This window comes from Chinchilla lanigera, unplaced genomic scaffold (assembly GCF_000276665.1).
Source record: "Chinchilla lanigera isolate Chin_1 unplaced genomic scaffold, ChiLan1.0 scaffold00002, whole genome shotgun sequence".
In the NCBI taxonomy this organism is placed as follows: Eukaryota; Metazoa; Chordata; class Mammalia; order Rodentia; family Chinchillidae; genus Chinchilla; species Chinchilla lanigera.
The window spans coordinates 51,957,802-51,979,004 of record NW_004955403.1 but is presented as its reverse complement, the minus strand read 5'-3'; the positions used below and the strand labels follow the sequence as shown (position 1 = coordinate 51,979,004).

At 41.6% G+C, this 21,203-nt stretch overlaps 1 protein-coding gene across 5 annotated transcripts in view; it reads right to left on the bottom strand.

The window, feature by feature from the left end:
• The window catches only part of Msra (methionine sulfoxide reductase A), a 341,517-nt gene that overhangs the window by 92,265 nt on the left and 228,049 nt on the right, over positions 1-21,203 (bottom strand). For all 5 annotated transcript variants that reach the window (XM_005373800.2, XM_005373798.2, XM_005373797.2 and 2 more), the window contains one exon: positions 15,467-15,571. In XM_005373800.2, the coding sequence (XP_005373857.1) occupies positions 15,467-15,571 (105 nt within the window). The remainder of the gene's footprint in view (positions 1-15,466; positions 15,572-21,203) is intronic.

Below are 21,203 nucleotides of genomic sequence, written 5' to 3'. Positions count from 1 at the left end.
CAAAAACATTTAGAGAGAAAACAATGGACACAAGGACATAAGTGGAGAAGATTTCCATAGGTTTGGGTACGAGTGGCCAAAGGCTTTGGTATTTTGGTTTTCCTACTAGTCTGTTAAAAAATGGACTCTGAAATTTTATTTCAGTAAAATAACTCAGATTAAAAATTGATATGAACGGCACTTAGATGGTAATATTGCATCTTGCCCGATCATACAGGAATAGCCATAGCAACTTGATTTGAAATAGCCAAAAGCTATAAGCATCTTAGATGTCCATCAATGCATAAAAAATTAGTCATTGCATAAAAAAAAATTGTTGTCTGGGGCCAGGGATATAACTCAGCAGCACCTGAGTTGTACCTGCCTGGCAAGTACAAGGTCCTGAGTTTGATTCCCAGTACCAAAAAAAAAAAAAAAAAAAAATGTCTGTGCAATCAGTGGCACTCTGCTTGTCACAGAAAGGAACAAACTGTTGATTCACGCATATTATTGTACATATTGTTGTATACACATTGTCACATTGGGCAATTACGTCTCTATCACTAATCAACAAATACTTCTGCCTGGTTTTGCCCCATTTTTGTCATTATTTTTGCTCACTCTGTTCCAACAGTTTTAACAGCCCTTTCCTTCCTGAAATGCCTTCCCCTTGGCTCTTGGGCCACTACCTTCCCTGAGTCTTTCACTACTTTTCTATTTTCACCTCATCCTCACTACCCATTTCCTGGGCTCAGTGGCCGGGCCCTTCCTTTCTATGAGGCCTGCAATACAGTCGTTCCCTTTGCAGTGCTGAGCGTCTACACGTCTGAACCTGTAATCCGTACCCCATCTCTCAGGAGTCAGCCATGCAGAGCCACACTCCTGCTGAACAGCCACACGTCTGGGTTTCATGGTTCCACGGTTCTCACCCTGACTGCACTGTCTCTCACTGTCCTCACTGTTTTTATCCTATCAATGGATGTGGTCGCTCTCCTTGCAGCCCCTGCTTTCAATTCTGGGGATGATGCAGGTTTTTACTCAACCCTCCTTCATTTCTGAAGCCAGACGGTCTCCTAGTTCTACCTTCCCCTTCCTGTAAACCTTTCATCGATGTCCTCTCCCTTTCCACAGCCTCCACTGGGTGTAGACGCAATGTCTTGGTGTGTGATGATTAAGCCAGAGTGAACATCTGGATCTTCTGAAGGGCCCCAGTTCAGGGGTTGCTTGATAAAAGGGTCCTCATTATTTGGGGCTGTGTAGATTGAAGAAGTGAGCCAGAGATTCCTTTTATTTATGGGTCATTCACAAAAGAGGCCATCGCTACTCCCAGAGCTGGACGCTGCATGTTTCACTCCTTCTCCTCCAGGAACAAAGCCCAACGGCACCATTTTCAGGTATTTCTATTCTCACAGCAAAGGCAAGCATGATGCAGAAAATGACAAAGGTCTGAAAGTCCCTCCTATAAAACACACTCAGTTTCATAAGTGTTATGGTAGATTTACATTTTCAATATTTCTTTAAATTTTATAAAAGCTAATACACTTGCCTTAGTTACTTTTCTTATTGCTGAGACAAAATACTACACACCCAAAGTTAAGGGAGGTTTCCTCCGAAAGAAAGAGAGGAAACCTTATAATCTGTAGATGTTTCAGTCCATAATCGGCTGGCTCCAAGGCAGGGTGGCACATGGTGGAGGGAAAACAAAGAGTTCATGGTGGCGGAAGACAGCAAAAGCAACACGGGAGAGACAAACCTCTTTCTGTTCCTTATATTGTATGCAGCCTACCTGCCCTAGAACAGTGTGGCACTCACACCCTTAATCCCAGCAATGGACCATGAATCCATCACAAACTTAGGTTCAACTGCCTCTGCAAAGCCTGCCCCCCATGAAAGCATGAGGCTTTGGGGGAATATACAGACACAAACCGTAACAACACTGGTATTTATTCCCTATATGGTTCTTCGTTAGAGCAAGATACCTTCAGAAAGTAAAGTGAAAGCAAGAAAAATTGCCTGCAAACTATCCACTGGATTTAGCCTACAAGTATGCTCAATTCCTGGTTTTTGAACCAGGGTACCCCAGGAAATTAAACTGAATTGTGGACCTCCTGGGGGTTGGATTAAGCACAAACCTTCAGTCACATTTTGCTGACCGCAATAAGCTACCAGGAAGGGAGAGTAAACTAGGTTATCTGCGGGAAGCAAGAGCACTTGGACTTTTTCAAAGGTGGAGGGAAAAATCAACTAATATGTTTGAAATAAAATGTGAGAGTTTTTAATGACACTGTTGGGCAACAAAAGTAGTAAAATACATAAGGTAACTCCCAAGGATGCTGCCTGTACCCAAGTATCTTAACCATAGTACTGTTGCATCATGAGATGGGTGATTCTGTGGTGTGGGGTAGTCCTGTGCCTTTCAGGACACATGGTAGCATCTTTGGATCCTGCTCACTGATGTCTACCCACGAGCTCCCACCCAGTTATGACAAGCAAAAACACCTCTTTCCACCACTACTGTTCCATGGGGGCCAAGTCATCCCTAGTGGGACCTACTCAATACTAGTAGGTCACAACTTTGCTATCATCACTTTTAAAAGTCTCCACTTTCAAGACCTGATGGCACACACCTGTAAAACCAGCACTCGGGTTAGTTCAAGGCCATCCTGAGCTACACAGTGAGTTCAAGGACAGCCTGAACTACATAGTAAGACCCCATCTCATAGGAAGGAAGGAAGGAAGGAAGGAAGGAAGGAAGGAAGGAAGGAGAGAAGGAAGGAAGGAAGGAAAGAAGGAAGGAGAGAAGGAAGGAAGGAAGGAAGGAAGGAAGGAAGGGAGGGAGGAAGAGAGAGGGAGGGAGGAAGGAAGGAAGAGAGAGAAAGAAAGAAAGAAAGAAAGAAAGAAAGAAAGAAAGAAAGAAAGAAAGAAAGAAAGAAAGAGAAAAGAAAAGAAAAAAGGAAAGAAAAGAAAAGGAAAGAAAAGAAAAGAAAAGAAAAGAAAAGAAAAGAAAAGAAAAGAAAAGAAAAGAAAAAGAAAGAAAGAGAGAGCTAAGGCAGCTAAATGAAGCTGCCTGAAGGAAGTAAAAGCCTCAGTACGGGTCAAGACCTACAATGCCAAAAGAATCTCAGAGGTCTTCAGTATTCTATTTTTGTTTGTATCCACTAACAGGGATGGTTCCCAGTGTGGTTTCATTTTCTTTTATCTCCAAATTCAAGAGAACGGAGATGTCCACAAAAGAATACAAGATCTTTCTCTCTTTCTGTCTTTCTTTTTCTTTCTAAATAAAATAGCATTTTAAAAAATGTAGTATATTGAAAGTTTAAATAGAAAAGACTTGGAGAAAGCACAAATTGAAAACACTGTGTATATAGTTTCAGTATAAGGTTGCAACTTAAGAGAGAAAGCAAAAAAAAAAAGTTTCTTTTGCTTCTTATTTAATAGTCCTAGCAGGGTGTGGTGGTGCGCTCCTGTAATCCTAGCACTCGGGAGACTGAGGCAGGACGATCATTGCAAACTCGATTCCAGCCTGGGCTACAAAGTGAGGTTGAGGCCAGCCTGAACTGCATAGTGAGACCGTGTCTCAAAAACACAAGAAAAAAAATAGTCCAAACAGGAAAAAAAATAGAATAATTAAAGTTGTTATCACAAAAAAAGTTGCTATCACAATGTCCTTTTTGTGACTATAGCATTGTAGCATATTGCTCAGAAAAATCTCCATGATACCTGGTTCCTATCCTGTACCAATGAAGAACTGCTTCCAGTTTAATAGAAATTAAAAATAAGAGTGATTTTTATGTTATTTATTTTTTGTTTTTTGAGGCAAGGTCTCACTATATAGTTCAGGTTGGCCTTGAACTTGCTTATATAACCAAGGCTGGCCTCAAACTCACGGCAATCCTCCTGCCTCAGCCTCCCCAGTGCTGGAATTACAGGCATGTGCCTCCACACTCAGCATAATAGTGGTTTAAACAAATTGGAATTGTTTTTCTTTTTTTCTTAAGTGAAAGACTACTAAGGTAGTTAATCTATGGGTAATAAGGTGGCTCTGATCACCAAGGACTCAGATTTCTTCTGTCTTTCTCCTTAACATATGGCCTTCACTCTACATGACACACAGCGTCTTCTGGCACTATTGCCTCCCGTCCAAAGTGCAGACTGGAAGAAGGAAGGAGGAGGAAAAGTGAAGGATAGTACCTATTACTTCCTTCATCTTTAGAAGTTGCACAGCACACTGTCACTTACATCTCATTAGCCAGAATCCAGTCACACAAATACACCTTTCCCCTAACTGTGCATCAGGCCAAGACCTGGCCTCCAGAGACACGGGCGTGAGGCCACACCCTTGCTCAGCTTCTTCCCCTTCCCTGTCCTAACTGCCTCTTTTACAGCTTCTTCTCCTCTTCCTCAAGTCACTTGCACTCAATCCCTGCTTCAGGCTCCGCATCCAGCTTCCCTGGCTAATCTAACTAATCTCAGACTCCAAGCTCTTCAACCACATTTTCTCTTATTCAAGCTGCCTATCTAGTATTATATCGTTTCTTACATTCTATCACTTAATTGTTTAGGTTCTTAGATAAGGTATTACTAGATATGTCTACTAAGGTACTATTAGACAAGTTTATTTAATTATTCATAAGTTAGGAGAGCTAACTTCTTAGAGTCAGTGTATGGCTTGCTCACATCCAAGGAACATCAGCCTTGGAGAAAGACCACAGCCCTACCATGGTCACACTCAGGATGGGACAGCTTACATTACATGATTTAATTCTCTTTGTGAGACCAGCATGGGGAGAGCTGCCCTGGCTTTATTAAATTTTGAATGCTCCTACTTGCTTCTTCAAAATATCTCAATGGAAACTGAAAGTCAGTGAATGGCTCAGAAGTGTGATCATTCCTCATACGTAAAGAGTTTGTACCTACGCTGCTTCTTAAACTGACCCACTATTTTGCCTCCCCAGAGATGGAACCAGAAGGCCACTTGCACATGGCACTGGCATAGGTAGACCTCCAGAGATGCTGGCATTGGCAGAGAGCTCACATGGTGCCGCTCAGGATGGCCTCCTGCCTTCTGCTGGAAAAGAGTTTCCACGGGAAAGCACACTGCAGTGCCCCAAAGTCCTCCAGAGGTGATGCGCTCGCCTCCCTCATGGTGAGAGATGGCACTTATTATTACCCCTGTGGCCCTTTGTGGAACACCTGGCCTTTATCTCAGGTGCTTGAGAGAAGCCCTATGAATATGGAACAATTTCACTTTATCTTAATTTCCCTTTAACTTTATTCCATCAACTTGAATTGACAGCTCATTTTAAATTTAAAATATTGAATAAATGAATGGACAGGCCTTGTAAGTAAGGAAGCAGAGGGAGGGAGGGAATCTGTTGGTTATCAAAACAGCTAACAATTCAGGTGATCATCAAAATCGCTACTGATCCTAGAGCCCTCACAATGTGCCAGGTACTCTGCTTTGCTTATGTTAGTCATCCAATTTGGCAAGTGCCTGGAGTATCATTATTTCCCAGAAGATGAGACTAACATTCAGAGAGAAGCTGGATACTTGCCTAAGGCCAGGGCTGCATCTGAAACCATCTGATGCCATAGCCCATCCTCCTAACCACTATTATTCTGATTTGTAAATAATATATAATTTAAGTAAAAAAGTGGAATGTAGTGAACTATGAAAGATATTATGTGGCTGTCTTCTAAAAGGAAATACTCTAGGGTCACTAACCATCATTTTCACAATGTTCTTTCTCTTTTTTTTTTCGTGTAATGCATCTCAAGAGAGATATAAGAATATTGCTATATAACAGAGGTGCCAAGTACTCACTCTGTACCTAAAAGCTAAGAGAAAGGTTTTGATTTTCAGTAATGAGCACACATGACTTCTATAATCATAAATAAATTATCTTGAAAAAAGAGATGATTTCTTCCTGAGAGGTAAATGTTATCTCAATGTGGATTTTGTTTGTGTAAAAAGGAAATTCTATGTTTGGCTAGTAAAAGGAAATATTTTAAATTATTATATGTCTCCTAAAATGTCATCTGGGACTCCATGTCCCTTTGTGCTCCAAACTCTCAAATTTGGTCAAATAACAAAAGCAAAAGTCATTTTTCAAAATATTGAAATTTCGATGGCACCACTTCCAACCCAAGTCTTAAAGTTTTATAGCAGTGAATCAGCCAAACAACCCCACTACAGAACACAGGATATCAATGAGATTTACAAGATGTGTATGGGATCAGTACCAAACACCCATGTGCACACGCATCCACAAAGATAGCCTCACGATGCTGTTCATATCACTGGCAGACATACCAGTCAACATACTAGCCTTATAGTTTATAAATCTCATACAGGAATGTCAGTAAAACATAAATGTAGCAAAGTATGGGGACCATAAACATTAACTAAACATTTTTCCCTAGATCCAAAGTCATAATGATATCATTCATATGAAGTTTTGTCCTTTGCCTTTCACTTCTTGTTTTAAATCTACTTGGAACTGATTTTTGTGTATGGTGTCAGGTAAAACTCTACTTCATTGTTTTCCCATTAGAAAATGATTACTATGGTTAAAACAATCCTTCTTCCCTAGTACTTTGAAATGTCCACTGTGTCATGTGTCTCATGCATGTATGTGAGGGTCTGTTTCTGGATTGTGTGCTCTACTGCACTGGTCTGTTCATGTGTCCCTACATCAGATTCACACTGTCTTCACAGCTGTAGCTTACAATGAAATGTGACATCTGGGAAAATAAGTCATCCGATCTTATGTTGTTGCCTCTCTCACATTTGTATTCTGTATAAACACTGAAATCAGCTTTTAAAATCCATAAGAAGAGGAAAAAACAATAACAGAAGTGTTGGGATTTCATCTGGTTTTGCAGTGAGTTTATAAAACAATGTGGAGAGAACTGACTCATTCACAAACCATGAATGAGACCGATTATTGGATCCTCTAGCTGCTCAGCCACTAAGCTAATGCCAAGTTTCAAAGATATTTTGGTAGCCCTCCACTTCAAAATACCAATGCCTGGTAAATACATAAGCTCTGAAATTTCCAGAGCTGAAATTAACAGCAGTCTATTTCTTGATCATGCAAAGCCCAGTTGGTAAAAAAAAGAGCCAGTAATGCCTTTCTGAGTTACTCTTCGGAGGCCTGGGCTGAAGGGAGCTTAGGCATCTTCTACGTGTTGCTTCAAAGGGTTCTTTTCCTCGCTCCCATTCCAGGCTCAGGGACAAGGAAGATGGTTTATCAGATCTGGAAGCAGCGTAAGCCATTTCTGCTTCACTCCAGTAGCCAGAACTCAGCCATGGCCACTGTGAGGGAGGACAGGAAAAGTACAGCCAGAGAAAAGTAAATATTTTTCAGTTAGTATAAATTTCACTTCTTTCCTTGACTTATTGGACCCCCAGTACAATGCAGATTAGAAGCTGTAATGGGTCTGTAGTTTCTCAGTGTTTCAAAATTAAGTACAATGCTTCCAGTAGGCTTTTGTGCATTCTCTTTGTCAGACTGAGATAATAGTTTTATATGATTTTTACTGTGTATGAATACTGTGTTGCATTAAATATCTTTTCTGCATCTATCTTGAGAATCATACTGCTTTCTTTTAATCTGTTCATGTGGTTAATTACATGGGTTCGTGTTAGCAACTTGATGAAGGAAAAATTGGAAAGGCACAAATTGTTAGTGATACCCTCCATCTCCTTAAAAAGGCCTGCAAAACTCATATTTCCTGAGATAGTCCAATTCCCTCCAAAACATGGGTATCTATACTTCTCTGCTTACTTGTCTGTGTTCCTGTCTTCTCTGCCATTTCCACCTGGTGAGTCCTCACAACTTCACAGTTCTTTGATGTGATGCTTTCAATGTCTTAAAAATGTTTTATCCAACATTCTGAATAGGGTTCTATGAGCAAGTTGACCTGAATGACTTAGCCTGCCATTATCGTAGCCTAGAAATTCAAGTTCCTGCCAGTGTTATCAGCGCTGATATTTTGCTTATCTAATTTAGGACTTTTTAATGTGAAGTACAGTAATTTTTCTAACTTCATTTTTTTTAATTGCTGAAATGCAATTTATCCAAGTTCTAAATGAGCTCACTAATACTGTCTAAAATATATGAAATAATTCCTGGCTAAAGTTTTCAAAAGCCTGATTACTTGAACTTCTTTTATCTTGCTAATCCTTAATGGGATTTATAAAATTGTAATGAACACCATAGGGGTTCATGGCCATTGGATAATGTGCTCCTGTTTCCAGTCATGGTGGGAGCTTTCTGCTCCCTGATGTTACTGCTCAACAGTGCAGGGCCATGTGTCTTATAAGGGATAAAACACAAGATTTGTGATCGAGTCTAAGTGCTGATTTGTATATAATTTGGCTCTGGGCCAGCTTGTTCATCTGTAAAATGGGCCTACAGTTTGTAGATTACTATAAGAATCAAACAGGAGCATGCACAGTTAAGGACCTAAGCATTTTGCCCATCCTAGAAATTACTCCCAGTAAGAGTCCTTCATTCACTTTAAAGCCACCAAACCTGTACAGCGCTAGAAAGGAAAAAGGAAAAGTGTTAAACATAAACTCTGCAGTACTATACAAGACAGGGATTTAAAAGTACAAATAGAGATATCATATACACGTATGATAATGTCATGCATGGAACAGTGTGAGTGAAAGAACAATTAATAAAAACAATCTGTTAAATTCTTTGTTTCATTTTTCTCTGTCTCTGAAATTCTTAAAAGAAAGCAGTCCCTTTCAGAACTCATAATGCTGGGTTGGGGCCGTTTTGCATTTTATATGTGTGCAGCTGTTCCTCCACTATAAGTATGCACATCTGCTCATTAGCAATACAATATAATTCCCACTGTCTAATTATTTGCAGATGATAGATTCCTTGTACATGGTCTAAAAAAGGAAAGTCCTTCAAAAATGGTGACTTTTTAAAAAAAAAAAAAAAAAAAAAACTTAAAAGGGTCAGCACAATGAAGTTCAGATATTAATTTGGCAAGTTCAAATATACAAACACCAGTACTTAATCGCCCATCTAATGGGAAACAGAAGGAAACAGGATATTCCTCTTCCCAGTTAACGCTTCCCAGGAGATAGGATGGGGGACACACTGCTTACCATGTACCCATGCACCTGGAAGGAGGCAGTGGGGCCAACCTGCTGAAGAAAGAAGGGACCTACACCACCCTGACGCTCTGGGGACCTCCTGGGAATGAATCACTGGAGCAATGCTTCACGCATGGTGTGTGTGTGTGTGTGTGTGTGTGTGTGTGTGTGTGTGTGTGTGTGTGTGTGAGGGGGATGAGTAGGGTTCAAAAGCACCAACTAGAGCAGAGTCTTGGGAGATCTCTAGCTTCAGGCACAGGCTGAGGGGCCTCATATAACTCCCACCTTTGGCCCTGAAGGCTAAGGCAGCCAAACAAGGCATGTAGCCCTGGGGGCCCCCAGGAAACCTAACAACACGGCTTCCTGAGGACACCTGGGAGCTTCCAGCTGGAGGAGGAGATAGGTGGGAGGATAGGAACAAAGAACACGAGGCCGTCAGATGTTATCAGAGCATGGGATGGTGAAAAAGGAAAGAGAAAAGAGGAGAAATGCTGGGAAGAAACAAGACAACATGTTTACTCTTCAAACAGGTCCTCCTGCCTACTATGAGGAGGTAAATGGATCTGAGCTTCAGAGTGGGGTCCAAATACTACCACCAACACCAAGTAAGACTGTGAGACCTTTGGAACCTCGGTTCTTTTCTTCTGTTAAATGCAGACAAGGAACCCTACTTCAAAGGGTTGTGGGCAATACAGCACTAAATGAAAATAGAAATATAAAATACCCACCACTAAGATTGGCTCAGAAGATGTGCTTAATAAATACCCTGGCCACAGGATCGAGGACAGCAAAAATGGCCTGTAACTGAGAAGTCAGATTTATGGGATAAAGCCAGACAAAGCTGAAGTCTCTGCCTGTATACTGTGGCTTGGCTCGAGGTACATGGTCTGCGCTCTGAATCCTACACAGGAACAGGAGAGCTGGACCGTCTGTCACATATGCACAGAGCATGCCAGTTAGAAGGACGTACAGCAAGCATGAGAGGCTGGGATCTGACCCAGTTCTTTTGACTTCTGTCTCAGCAGCAAGGTTCAACAGCCTCTGACCAGGGACCTATCAGCCTCACTCCCATCGATAACGCCAGAGAACCATGACGTACACAATGCTGAAATCTTTCCAGCTAACAAAGGACAAAGGAATCTCTGTGAATAGAAAAACCACACTTTAGTGGGTTCAGGGTAAAGAATTTTCCCACAGAATGAAATCAAGAGCAACATGGATATAGAAAAAAAATTAAAATCTGGGCTATCTCGATTGTTGTATTAAGAAAGATATAACACCTGGAATTTGCACAGTACCTTACTGTTATTTTATTTGTCTTAAAACAGTCCATGAAATAGGGATCTAGATATTACAGTATTATCCTTTTTTGTTAGATGAGAACCCAGGTCTCCTAAACCTCAGGCACTGCCACATTACCTGGGGACTGCAAGAGTCTGGGGGCCGTATGGTCAGGAAGGGACATGCTGAAGTCACTTATCAGAAAGGCAGGGAACTATATCTGTTCCAGGAGTAAGGTGAAAAACCAGGACAGGACTATGAGCTTATAAACAGTGGCATTCAGGGGCTGGGGATTTAGCTCAGTGGAAAAAGCACCTGCCTGGCAAATGCAAGGTCATGAGTTCGATTCCTGGTACCAGAAGAAAAACAAAAACAAAAACAAAATAAACAGTGGCATTCAAATGTTATGGCAAAAGTAGAGGCTTTATGGTAACTGGTAAATTAAGGTGAACTTCTATTGCATTTACTGACCAAATATGTAATGATGTGGTGGGTCTGCTCCTTCACCTGAAGCTGATCCAAGAGAAGCATTCTTTCTAGACTCATGGTGGGTGGCTATGGGGTGACAGGTCTCTGGCCCCACCTACATCTTAAGATGCCTACATTCTCCATTTCTCTCTCACTAAGGAGGTATATCTGGCACTTTGTCCTACCCCATAAGATAGGTATCACGAAAGTTACTTTAGCACCTCATAGCAGCGAAACTGTACAGGACTGTCTGTTTAGTCTGCACCACAAAGATCTGATCTCATTGAAAGGTGACTTTAAGCTTAAGTTCCTGCTGTTTCTTCTACAGTCAGAACCTTGACATTACCAAGAACTTCCACATTTGCAAATATCCTTCTAGGTCACTGCTTCTCCCACAAAATGCAATAAATTACAATTGAAAATGTAAGTGGCTCCTTCAAATCCTTAATGACTTTATCAGTAAGGTGCTAACATCTTCCAACATGCTAATTAAAATATGTTCTCTTGAGTCATATCTCTGTGGGGAATCACATGTTTCCCGGGCACATCTTCACATCAAAGGTCAAGACCTGCTCAACTTTTAAGCAAGTTTTGTCTTTTTGCTAATAAGCAATTCTGACACAGGCAAGAGTATTCCTCAAGTGGTTTTAGGAACTGATTGCCCTCGTATCTAGAAAGAAACCTGAGGGGGTATTGCTTCATAGATCAGAGTTGCCCAAATCCAATATGCTGCTCTCTTTGAAACGCCCTTGTTTTGAATAAGCACAGTCAGTTGTACATATCTTCACCACCTTATTGGTGGGTGGCTGCAAGACCACCTTCCACAAGCTCATGTAAGAAGAGCTGAGCAGGGGCACTGAGAGCCCAGTTCTCTCTTGCTTCCTTCCCATTCTTCAGAGGTGGGCTTCAAATTTTGACCTTGCAAAAGTGACATGTGACTACACATTTTTGACTTTCAGGGTTCTCTGAGAATATTAAGTCCGTTGATTCCAGAGTTTCTCTGAACTTATGTTTTTGCTTTAACATTCCAGTGCTAATACATTTCTTCTAAGGATTTCCAGTTAATATCTTCATCTTTGCCCTTACTTAGATTTGCCTGTATGTTCATTTGATCTCACTATATTGAAGTGTGTGTGTGTGTGTGTGTGTGTGTGTGCGCGCGCGCGCAAGTGTGTAGGAATATATTTTCCTTGTGCATTGTCCAAGATACTCCTGCATATTCCAGACCACTTGGTGATTTAGCACACCTAGCAGAGTGCCTGGCAGACAAAGGAGATACAAGATAAATGTCCTTAATGAAGACTGTCTTTTATCCTCGGGGGTATTTTTATTATCCCTTGTTATTAGGGTATGTTTGCCATACGTAATAATTGCATCCATTCTGAGCAGCTGGTACACGTACATATCACATCTCAATCATTTTACTTCCCCCTCCCCTCCTTGCCTTCCCATCTCCCTCCATCCTCAGATTCCCTTCCCATCTCCACAATGTCTACCTCCAAGTCTTTCATGGCAGTTCAGAGATATCACGAGTGGATCTCATATATAACTTTTCAGGCAATATATCCGAAATCTTAAAACTCAGTTCTTAATTCTGAATTACAAAGAAAACTCTAATAACCACCAACAGGTTTTAGAGAAACATGTTTTAACATCTCCCTCTCCACATGTGAATCAGTGGTAAGACTATTATCCAAATGGCTTAGACCTCTGATTTATATACCCAAATAAGTCCTGTTAAGTAACAGTCACTACTATACTGAGCACAGTGATTAAGCTGGATGAGTTCAGATTTTTGTTGCTGGTGAAGCAACAGAAATTGAACAGCCTAACAGAAAACAGTGGGGAAGTCCACGGTAGCACACAGCCCAGGAAACTGCAAGAAGAGCTCACAGAGTTGAAGGTGGGGCTGCAGAAAACAAGAGGCTCTAGGGCTCTTGGATCCTCCAGGGACATTCCTCCTCCTGCCTCTCTGCTCTTGGCCTCTGCTCATTTGCCGTGCTTCTCCTTTAGTCAGGATCTTCCCACATACAGAGCACCTCCACTTCAGCATCTCTCGGCAAAGCGAGAACATCTTTTCTTCTCGTACAACAGCCCCAGAAAGGCCTCCGATTGGTCCTGCATAGGTCACATGCCCACTCCTTGAGTCAAATACTGCGAAAAGGAGGACACTGTATTGTGATTGGCAAGGCCTGCATTGTGGACATGCCCTTTGGACCAGTGACATGCAGCCTGGTTCTAGAAAGGTCACAGGGAAACTTGTAAGACAATAAGAGATTGTTACCAAGGCCTGTTACACTGAGCTACCCAAAATGTAATTCTGATGACACTGTAGGAAGCACTGAAGGGTGCTGTGCTCTAGATGACCTTCTGGCTGATGAGTCTATGAATGAGCCTCATACTACTAGAAGAAAACCAGATAAAGCTGTTACATTATTGGACAGTGTCAAGGGCTCAGCTGTGACCTCCCAAATTGACAAATTGAAGTCCCAGCCCCCAGTGCCACAGAATGTGACTGATTTGTAGACTGATGGCTGCAAGAAGGTAATTAAGGTAAAACAAGGCCATTAGAGTGACATGGTCTGAATGGTGTCCTTAGAAAACAGTAAGAGACATTCACATAGAGGAAGGACCCCATAAGGATTTAGAAGCTGGCCATCAGTAAGCCAAGGAGAGAGGCCTCAGGAGAAATACAACCTGCTGGCACCACCTTGGCCTTGACTTCCAGCCTCCAGAACTGTGAGGAAATGAATGTTACTGTTGAAGTTGTTGAATCTGAGGCACTTTGTTACGGTGGCCCTAGGAAAGTACCCAGACAGTAAACCAAGGACTTCAAAGAGGTGGCTGGGTGAGAACTGGAGCACAGCTGAGGCAAATGTGGTATGTGAGGTGGGGGAGTACAAGAGCTTCTTTAAGATTCTGTTCACATAAGAACCCCCACAAGGTTTAGGGCCCGGAAACCTATTGACTGATGTGTGCTGACAAAGATGTGATCAAACAGGTAAGAGGTTAAGAGAGGTGAAGACAGAAAAGTTGACGGCAGATGCCGCCCTGTGTGAAATTCTGTTGGGACAAAGCCTTGGGAGATTCTGTCAAGTTGGCCAGGTCACAAACACAGACTGGGGCTATGGGAAGCCTGCCACATCCATGGCTACAGACTTGGCTGGGATCCTCATGTGGGTCTCCACTGATAATTTTGGAGCTCTCAACATCCTGCCCTGATGTTGGGCTTTGCCAGCCAAATGGCAGAACGTCTGCCTTATCTGATGCAAGACTCACCAGCATGAGCTCATGGCCACCACCACCCTGAGATGATACACACCAGTCAGAGCCTCCTGTCCACGCCCTCAGGCCTGCCTTGCTCATGTGCCATGTCCAGTGTTCCAAACTGGGTGAACTTGTACCTTCCGGTTATAGTGTTCTGGTCCCTGCAGTCCTCCACCTGGGAACCCACTGCTATGTCAAGCCAAACACCATCATGGTAATGCCGCCCTAGCCTTCTTCCTAGACCGGACCTCTGGTCATCAGCCACGCTATGGATTTGCTTGCATCCCAGAGCTTGACCCTGCCCAAGCTGTCACTCTGCTGCGCTTGCCTTTGCCCTGACCTGTGCCCTCTAGCAAACAGCCCTGGCGCCTGACAGCTCTCAGAAAAAGCACTCAGCACCACCCCCCAACCTGTGCTAATGGGGTCACATTAAGATTCCACCACAAACACAATACACATTTGGAAAAAAACACGTCTGCTTCTCAAGAAACAATCAGCATGGCATACTCACAACATAAAAACCTGGTACCCAAGGAAAAGAGTTGTTAGGTAGGCTGCCGAAGGAAGAGGGTCAGTGCACAATCACACCTATTACATAGGACTTCCCAGTTCACAAGGCTCATAATTTCAGATCATCCCATTGGCAAAACGCACTTGTAAGGTGTCAGGATGAAATCTGGAAATTGCTTCGTTATTGACTATGCCAACGATATTTGCTGACATGAGAGTGTTCGCTTGTGTATGCATTCAAATAAAATTTCTGTCCACCTTTGTGTACAGTCCAAATATAGTAGTATTTCTACATAACAAATTTCAAGGAAGACAAATGAAATATTTAAATAACCCAAGCACTGTGGACCTACAGAAGACTGTCTTTTACCTTTATATTCTTCTCTTTTAAATCACCCAGACATTAAAAAAAAAAAAAAAAAACCTGATAACGTCAAAGGATGAGAAAGGCTAAACTTGGGGAAATAAAGGAACCATAAATCAGGAAAACTTTGGAGCTGCTAGAAAGACACTTTAATTTTGTAGACAAAAGACTGCATTAAGGAGGAATAATGCAATAATCAAAGGTGAACGGATCTCCATTGTCTGGCGGCTTTCTCTGTGGGAATTTTCCCACCCCTGACAGCTGTAAGGGGGGAGGGGCGCTGAATGTGGCTGCGCCTTTATTCTCTCACCCCTTTTTCTCCTCAACCCCTCCTCTTCTCCGTCAATAAATGTCTGCAATCATATTCTTGAGCTCCTGTGTGATTTCAAGGTTCATCTCTTCCATGCAGCTCAAACACTAATTATCCCAGCTGTAATTAGTAAGATAATTAAATACTGGCTCACTCATCACTCTACCTTGGGTCGGGTCGTGATTCTCCCAGAAGACCTTGAGCAGTTCCTCAAAGCTGATGCGCTCTGGCTGGTACACAACCCTGATGACTTCTGCATGGCCAGTTTTTCCTTGAAAGAAACAGAATGAACAACTGAAATTTACTGGCAATATCAGTTTATTACAAGCTATTCATTCTCAGAAAACCAACATATGAAAGCGAAATTGTCCCCTCTAAGGGAGGCAGAAGCACGACTGGATTTGAGCTAATGCTCTTATCCTCAGGCTCTGTGGTGGGTTCTTTTTGCAAAAGCACAGTTACCCCCCAGTGAGCTTCCTGGGATGATTTCTTCATTGTCCATTTGTATATTTTTAAGTATGGGAGTCAAACTTGGACTTTCATTTTTCTAACCTTACTCTTATGAAATCTTAGACCCAAGCTGACAGAGTGCTCAAGAATGGCAACTCTGCAATCATATTCAAGCCTGGTTATTTTTCCCGGCACTCCACACTCTATGGAGGAAGCGCAGCTACACCACGGAGTGAGGTGGGGCCCAGTTGAGAAGCCTGTAAAGGCAGCCTGGACTCGTTCACATTAGATAAATTAGTTAGTGGAGAGACACACTTGCTGCGCTGTTAACACTGAGGCAAGGGTTAGATTCAAATACCCAGCGGGGTGGTGAGTGTTTTCTCAGCCTAATTCCTCTCTGTGGTAAATAACAACTGCAGCAAATGTCTCTGCAGAACCCACATAAACAGGCTTATTCTTGGAGGGTGTCCGGAAGATTCCACAGTTCAAGGAAGTGGGAATTTGCAGTATCACTTGCAACTCTGAAATTCACGCCCTTGTCTATTATAGTCTTGGAACTTAGGAAATAATAGATCCCTCTATCCTAACATCATCTCTACATTTAAATTTGCTTTTTATTTGTTTCTATTACCTTATGTGTAGTGAAAAATTTGCCTCGCCCAAAGAGAGGCCCCTGAGAGATTATATCCAATAGAAATAGGGCTTTGCCCTTGGCTACTGGGAAATTACGTCTGGTAGAAATGGGGCTGACCACACTGGATTTTACGACAGGGCCAATTATCCCCGACAATCCTCATGTGTGAGCCGGCCATCCTGAAAGGTCTGTGTGAACTAGGGTGGGGTTTTAGATGATGCGCTGTTAGTCCACCTGGAGGCTGGAACCACAATAGAAAACACTGGACACCAGAGTTTAGGCAAGGTTCTCTGGTGGGCGTTCCTCCCTGGAATGGTCACACGTGGATGCCAGGAGGGTCACGTGTCCTGGCTCCACAGAGCAGAGAAGTACTTGGAACCTCTCTCTGCCTCTCTATCAGATTGTGAGCTGTATTATTTCCCTGTAATAAATTATAGCCATGAGTGTTCTCGCTTTCGGTGAGTTCTGGTGGTTCTTCCAGCAAATGCTGAAGGAGGAACACAGTCTGGGCATATTTTGCTCTTTAGTTTGCAAAAGGTGTTTTTCCCATGTTGTTGTTTTTTCTATTTTTTCCCTCAAAGCTATCTGATGCTATGCACATAGAAGGTAGAAATCCCCTTTTTACAAACCAGAAAGTAAAGATGCAAATGTTAGATTTACCTAAGGTCACATAGCTAATTAATTTCTGGGCCATAATTTGACTTCTTGTGCAGGATCCTACTCTATATATCAGAGAAAGTGTGGTGGTTAGGATGGAGTATGGCTTGCCTGGCTTTGTGACCTGCCTGGGAGATAGTGGAGCACCCTTCTATGTGTGTCTGGGTGGGTCACGAAGGTATGAGCTTGGGGTCTAAGCCTTGTCCCTGGCTCCTTCCTCTCCGGCACTGTTCCCTCGCTCTGCTTCATTGTCACTGAGCAGCTTTGGTTTCTCCACCTCTTTCCTCCACAATGTTTTTGCCTCGGAGCCAGGCACTCAGACTGCAACTCTAAGCCAATTCAAGCTTTCCTCCTTTAACCTGTAGGTGTCAGGTACCGTGTTCCAGCAAAAGGAAAGCTGACTGATGCAGGGAGCAAGGCAAATAGCAGGGGCATGAGTCCAGAAAAGAAAAGAAATTTGTTCATTATCTTTAATCTTTTTAATATACAAATTTCTTTCAGATTATAGAAACAATATTTATGAGTAATATAAAGCTTAAAAACATAAGGGAAGCATAAAAAGAGAAAATAAAAATCACCCACATTCCTGACACATAAGACTATAAATATTTTTATGCATCTCTTTCTGGATGACTATTAGATACATATGCTCACACACACACACACATACAATTTGTTCACTAGTAATACAACAAGCTTTCCTTACAAGTATTTTGTGAGTACTTCCCCATGTCATGGAAATTTTTAGAAAGCACCATTTATAATGACTACATAACACTCCATCAAATGGTTGTCCGATTACTTATTCAATCATTCCCTGTCATTGGACATTTAGACTGAATCCTATTTTTAGGCTTGAATGTAAATATTTTTCTACACTTCTGAGGCCGCCTCAAGCCATTGTTGTATAAGTAGAATTTCTAAATCAACGTTTATAAACATTTTTAAATTTCCTGATGCCTGGTGCCAGACTGCTTGTCAGTAAATTGACTGCATCTCTTCCCCAACTGGCAGCATGTGGGGGGCCAGCCCAACCCACTCACGTAGTCTTTAATCTTCAGCAATTTATAGTTCCAAGATGGCATTCTATTGTCTCATTTAAGATGAATGTAACTGTTAGTGAAGTAAAATAAATAAATTTCAAGTTCATTAATAAACTTTCTTCTTTCCTCTAATTTTTGTTATGTCCCTTTTATATTGCGTTATGAATTAGTTATGACATGAATTTTTATTAATTGGTCAGTCTATATGATTTCAATTCAAGCACGATAGCCATTTAAGTTAGTATTTAAGCAGATTGTATACTAACAGATATGAAAAGCACGGTAGCTCAAGAAGAAAGTACAGCAGAGACAATAATCATGTCATATAAAGCCATTTTGATCTGCCTTAAAAATCTTATTTGTTCATTTGAAATGTTTAAATGAGTGATTCAACTACACATAGGCATTAAGACTTCTTGAATATTAAAAAGGGTCACAATATGCTATAAATATGATACATATATTTAGTATGAAAAGCACTAAAATCACACTCAAAATATAAGCAAAAGATGTAAGCAGACTATACACCCAAGTGGAAAAAAAAATGTAAATCAACAAGATATGCAAAATACTCAACAATAAAACCAAAGAAATTCATCTTAAAATATTAACATATCATCTCTTATTTACTACATTTTATAAAACTGCTTAGAAGGACATGTGATTCTTGAGAACACAATGAAACTGGTGCCCTTAGTTGGTCTGTGACAGGGAAAATTAGTATGTCATCTTTGAGAGCCCATGGCACATGTGGTCAGAGCCTGTAAGATGCCCATTCACCTGGATGAAGTGATTCAGAATATCTGTCCCAAAGCTGTAACCCCCAAAGATACATAAATGCACAAAAAAATCCATGATGTCATTATTATAGAGGGTACTCTAAGAAATCCAAAAGTCTAACAGAGAAAAAAAGGTGAGACAGATGATGAAATATCATGTAACTATTAAAATATTATATTCTCACCATAGCAAAAGTGGTTGCTATTGACTGAACCCCAATGAGATGGCAGGCTTGTCATCTACTTGATGCTATTTAATGTTCACAGCAATTTTCCCAATTTTTTCCTATTATGATAAAAATCACACATAATATGAAATTTATCACATAAAATCTTAACAATTTTAAGGGTACAGTTCAGTATTAGTTTGTGTGCAATTGTCGATACCCATTTCCAGAATTCTTCACCTTGTAAAACTGAATGTCTACACCCATTAATCACTAGCTCCCCATCTCTTTTACTCCTGGCCTCTGTCTGGCAACCCTCATTCTACTTTCTGTCCTCATGAATGTCTGTACTCTGGGCCTTATATGAGTGGAACAATACAGTATTTGTGTTTTTGTGACTGGATCATTTAACTTGGCACAATGTCCTAATGGTTCGTCTATGTTGGAGTGTACATCAGAATTTTCTTCCTTTCTAAGGCCAAATGTGTGTGTGTGCGTGTGTCTGTGTGTGTGTATAAGTGCGTGTACTGCATTTTGTTTGCTCATTCATCCATCTGTAGACGCTCCACCTTTTATCTACTATGAATAACACTGCTATGAACACAGGAGTACAAATATTGCTCACAATAATTTTTACAAGAAAGATATGGTCCCATTTTACAGCTGAAGCAATCAAAGCCTCCCCTACAAGATTTCTCATACAGCATTGCGCAGATAGCAAGCAGCAGGATCCACTCACAAAACCACTAGGTTTCAACCGGAGGTAAAGCTTGGACCCAATCTACATGTTAAGGCTCTGGAACGACAAAGACTAGAGTCACCAAGAGAGAACAAATATCACAGGGGCAGTGGCCCAGAGGAGAAATCACAACTGGGTGGTAATTGATATCCAAGCTGTCAAAAATATTTTAAAGGAGTAGACTCTTCTTTAGTTACAGCAATATGGAGTCAGGAAAGATTTCCACTCCCCAGCAAACACTTCCAGAAACTATTTCCACAGACATTATTAAAGGCTCCTGGGTGTCTAAGAGAAACTACTATCATTCAAATTCAACATCTATTTGCATTGACAAACAGTGCAGAGATGCCTTTGCCAAACTCACCTTTAAGTTTCTTTACTTTATTTCTCCAAAGTAAAAGAACCTGTGTAAAAATACACAGTGCAAATGATCAAAAGGATTAAGGGACTCAGAACCACTTATGGAAATGCCCACGTTTCACAGGAGCTAGGCAACGTGACAGGCTAATTTCATTCCAGAGGCCAATCTGCAAATACTGTCTTGTGCTTCCAGAGATAAAAGGCCATATCTTAAAAATATTTCGAGCTGTGTCTTCACATTCCGTCGTGCAAATAGCATGATAGATGCGATGCGCAAACATGCTCGTTAACGATTCACAGCAGCTTTATAGGTGCGTTGGCACTGCTGTACCAAAATATCTTGAAAGGGAAAATGGAAAGGACGAGTGTTCCCTCTGAGCATCTTGCTCTGCTGCCTGATCTTGCAGACTCAGAAAAAGGGGAAGGAACACAGAGGGGCTGATTATGAGCAGCCATTCCTTCTGAGACAAAGTGCCCAAGATGAGATAACTGGTATTCTAGGTACAGACTGCTAAGTGCACCCAGCCAGAGGACATGCTTAGGAGCTCAGCTTGGAGCTTCAGTGTCCAGGCAGGGATCCTGGTCACTTAGCAGCTGTGTGGTCTTCACAAAGCTCGCTCCTCTCTGGACTTGTGCTTCATTGTCTACAACATGGGGTCATTAGTAGTACTGCCATAGGGAACTGTTATGATGGCTGGTTCAAAAATCTGGGGGTACATTTAGAGGAGTCTGAATCAGGCATATAACAACCCATCCAACTTTAGCTTTATTAATGATAGCATCATTAGCATTGTTATGATTACCACCCTTACTGTTATTTCATATGTTTTTGAGTTTGGGAATCTGTATTCTTGCAAGATTTCTCAGCAATTCATAATAATAGCAAAACTTTGAAAAATTACTGATCTAGAGAAAGATCACAGCCTCTGTAAGCAGCCAGCCCTCACGTCTGTTCTCTTGCACCTCAACACTTGCTGTCTGCACAGTCAGGAGGCACAGTGAGTCCCAAGGCCTTAAGGAAGGGAAGGAGGAAGGAAGTCTGGAAGAAAGGGAAGGAGGGAAGAAGGCAAGTAG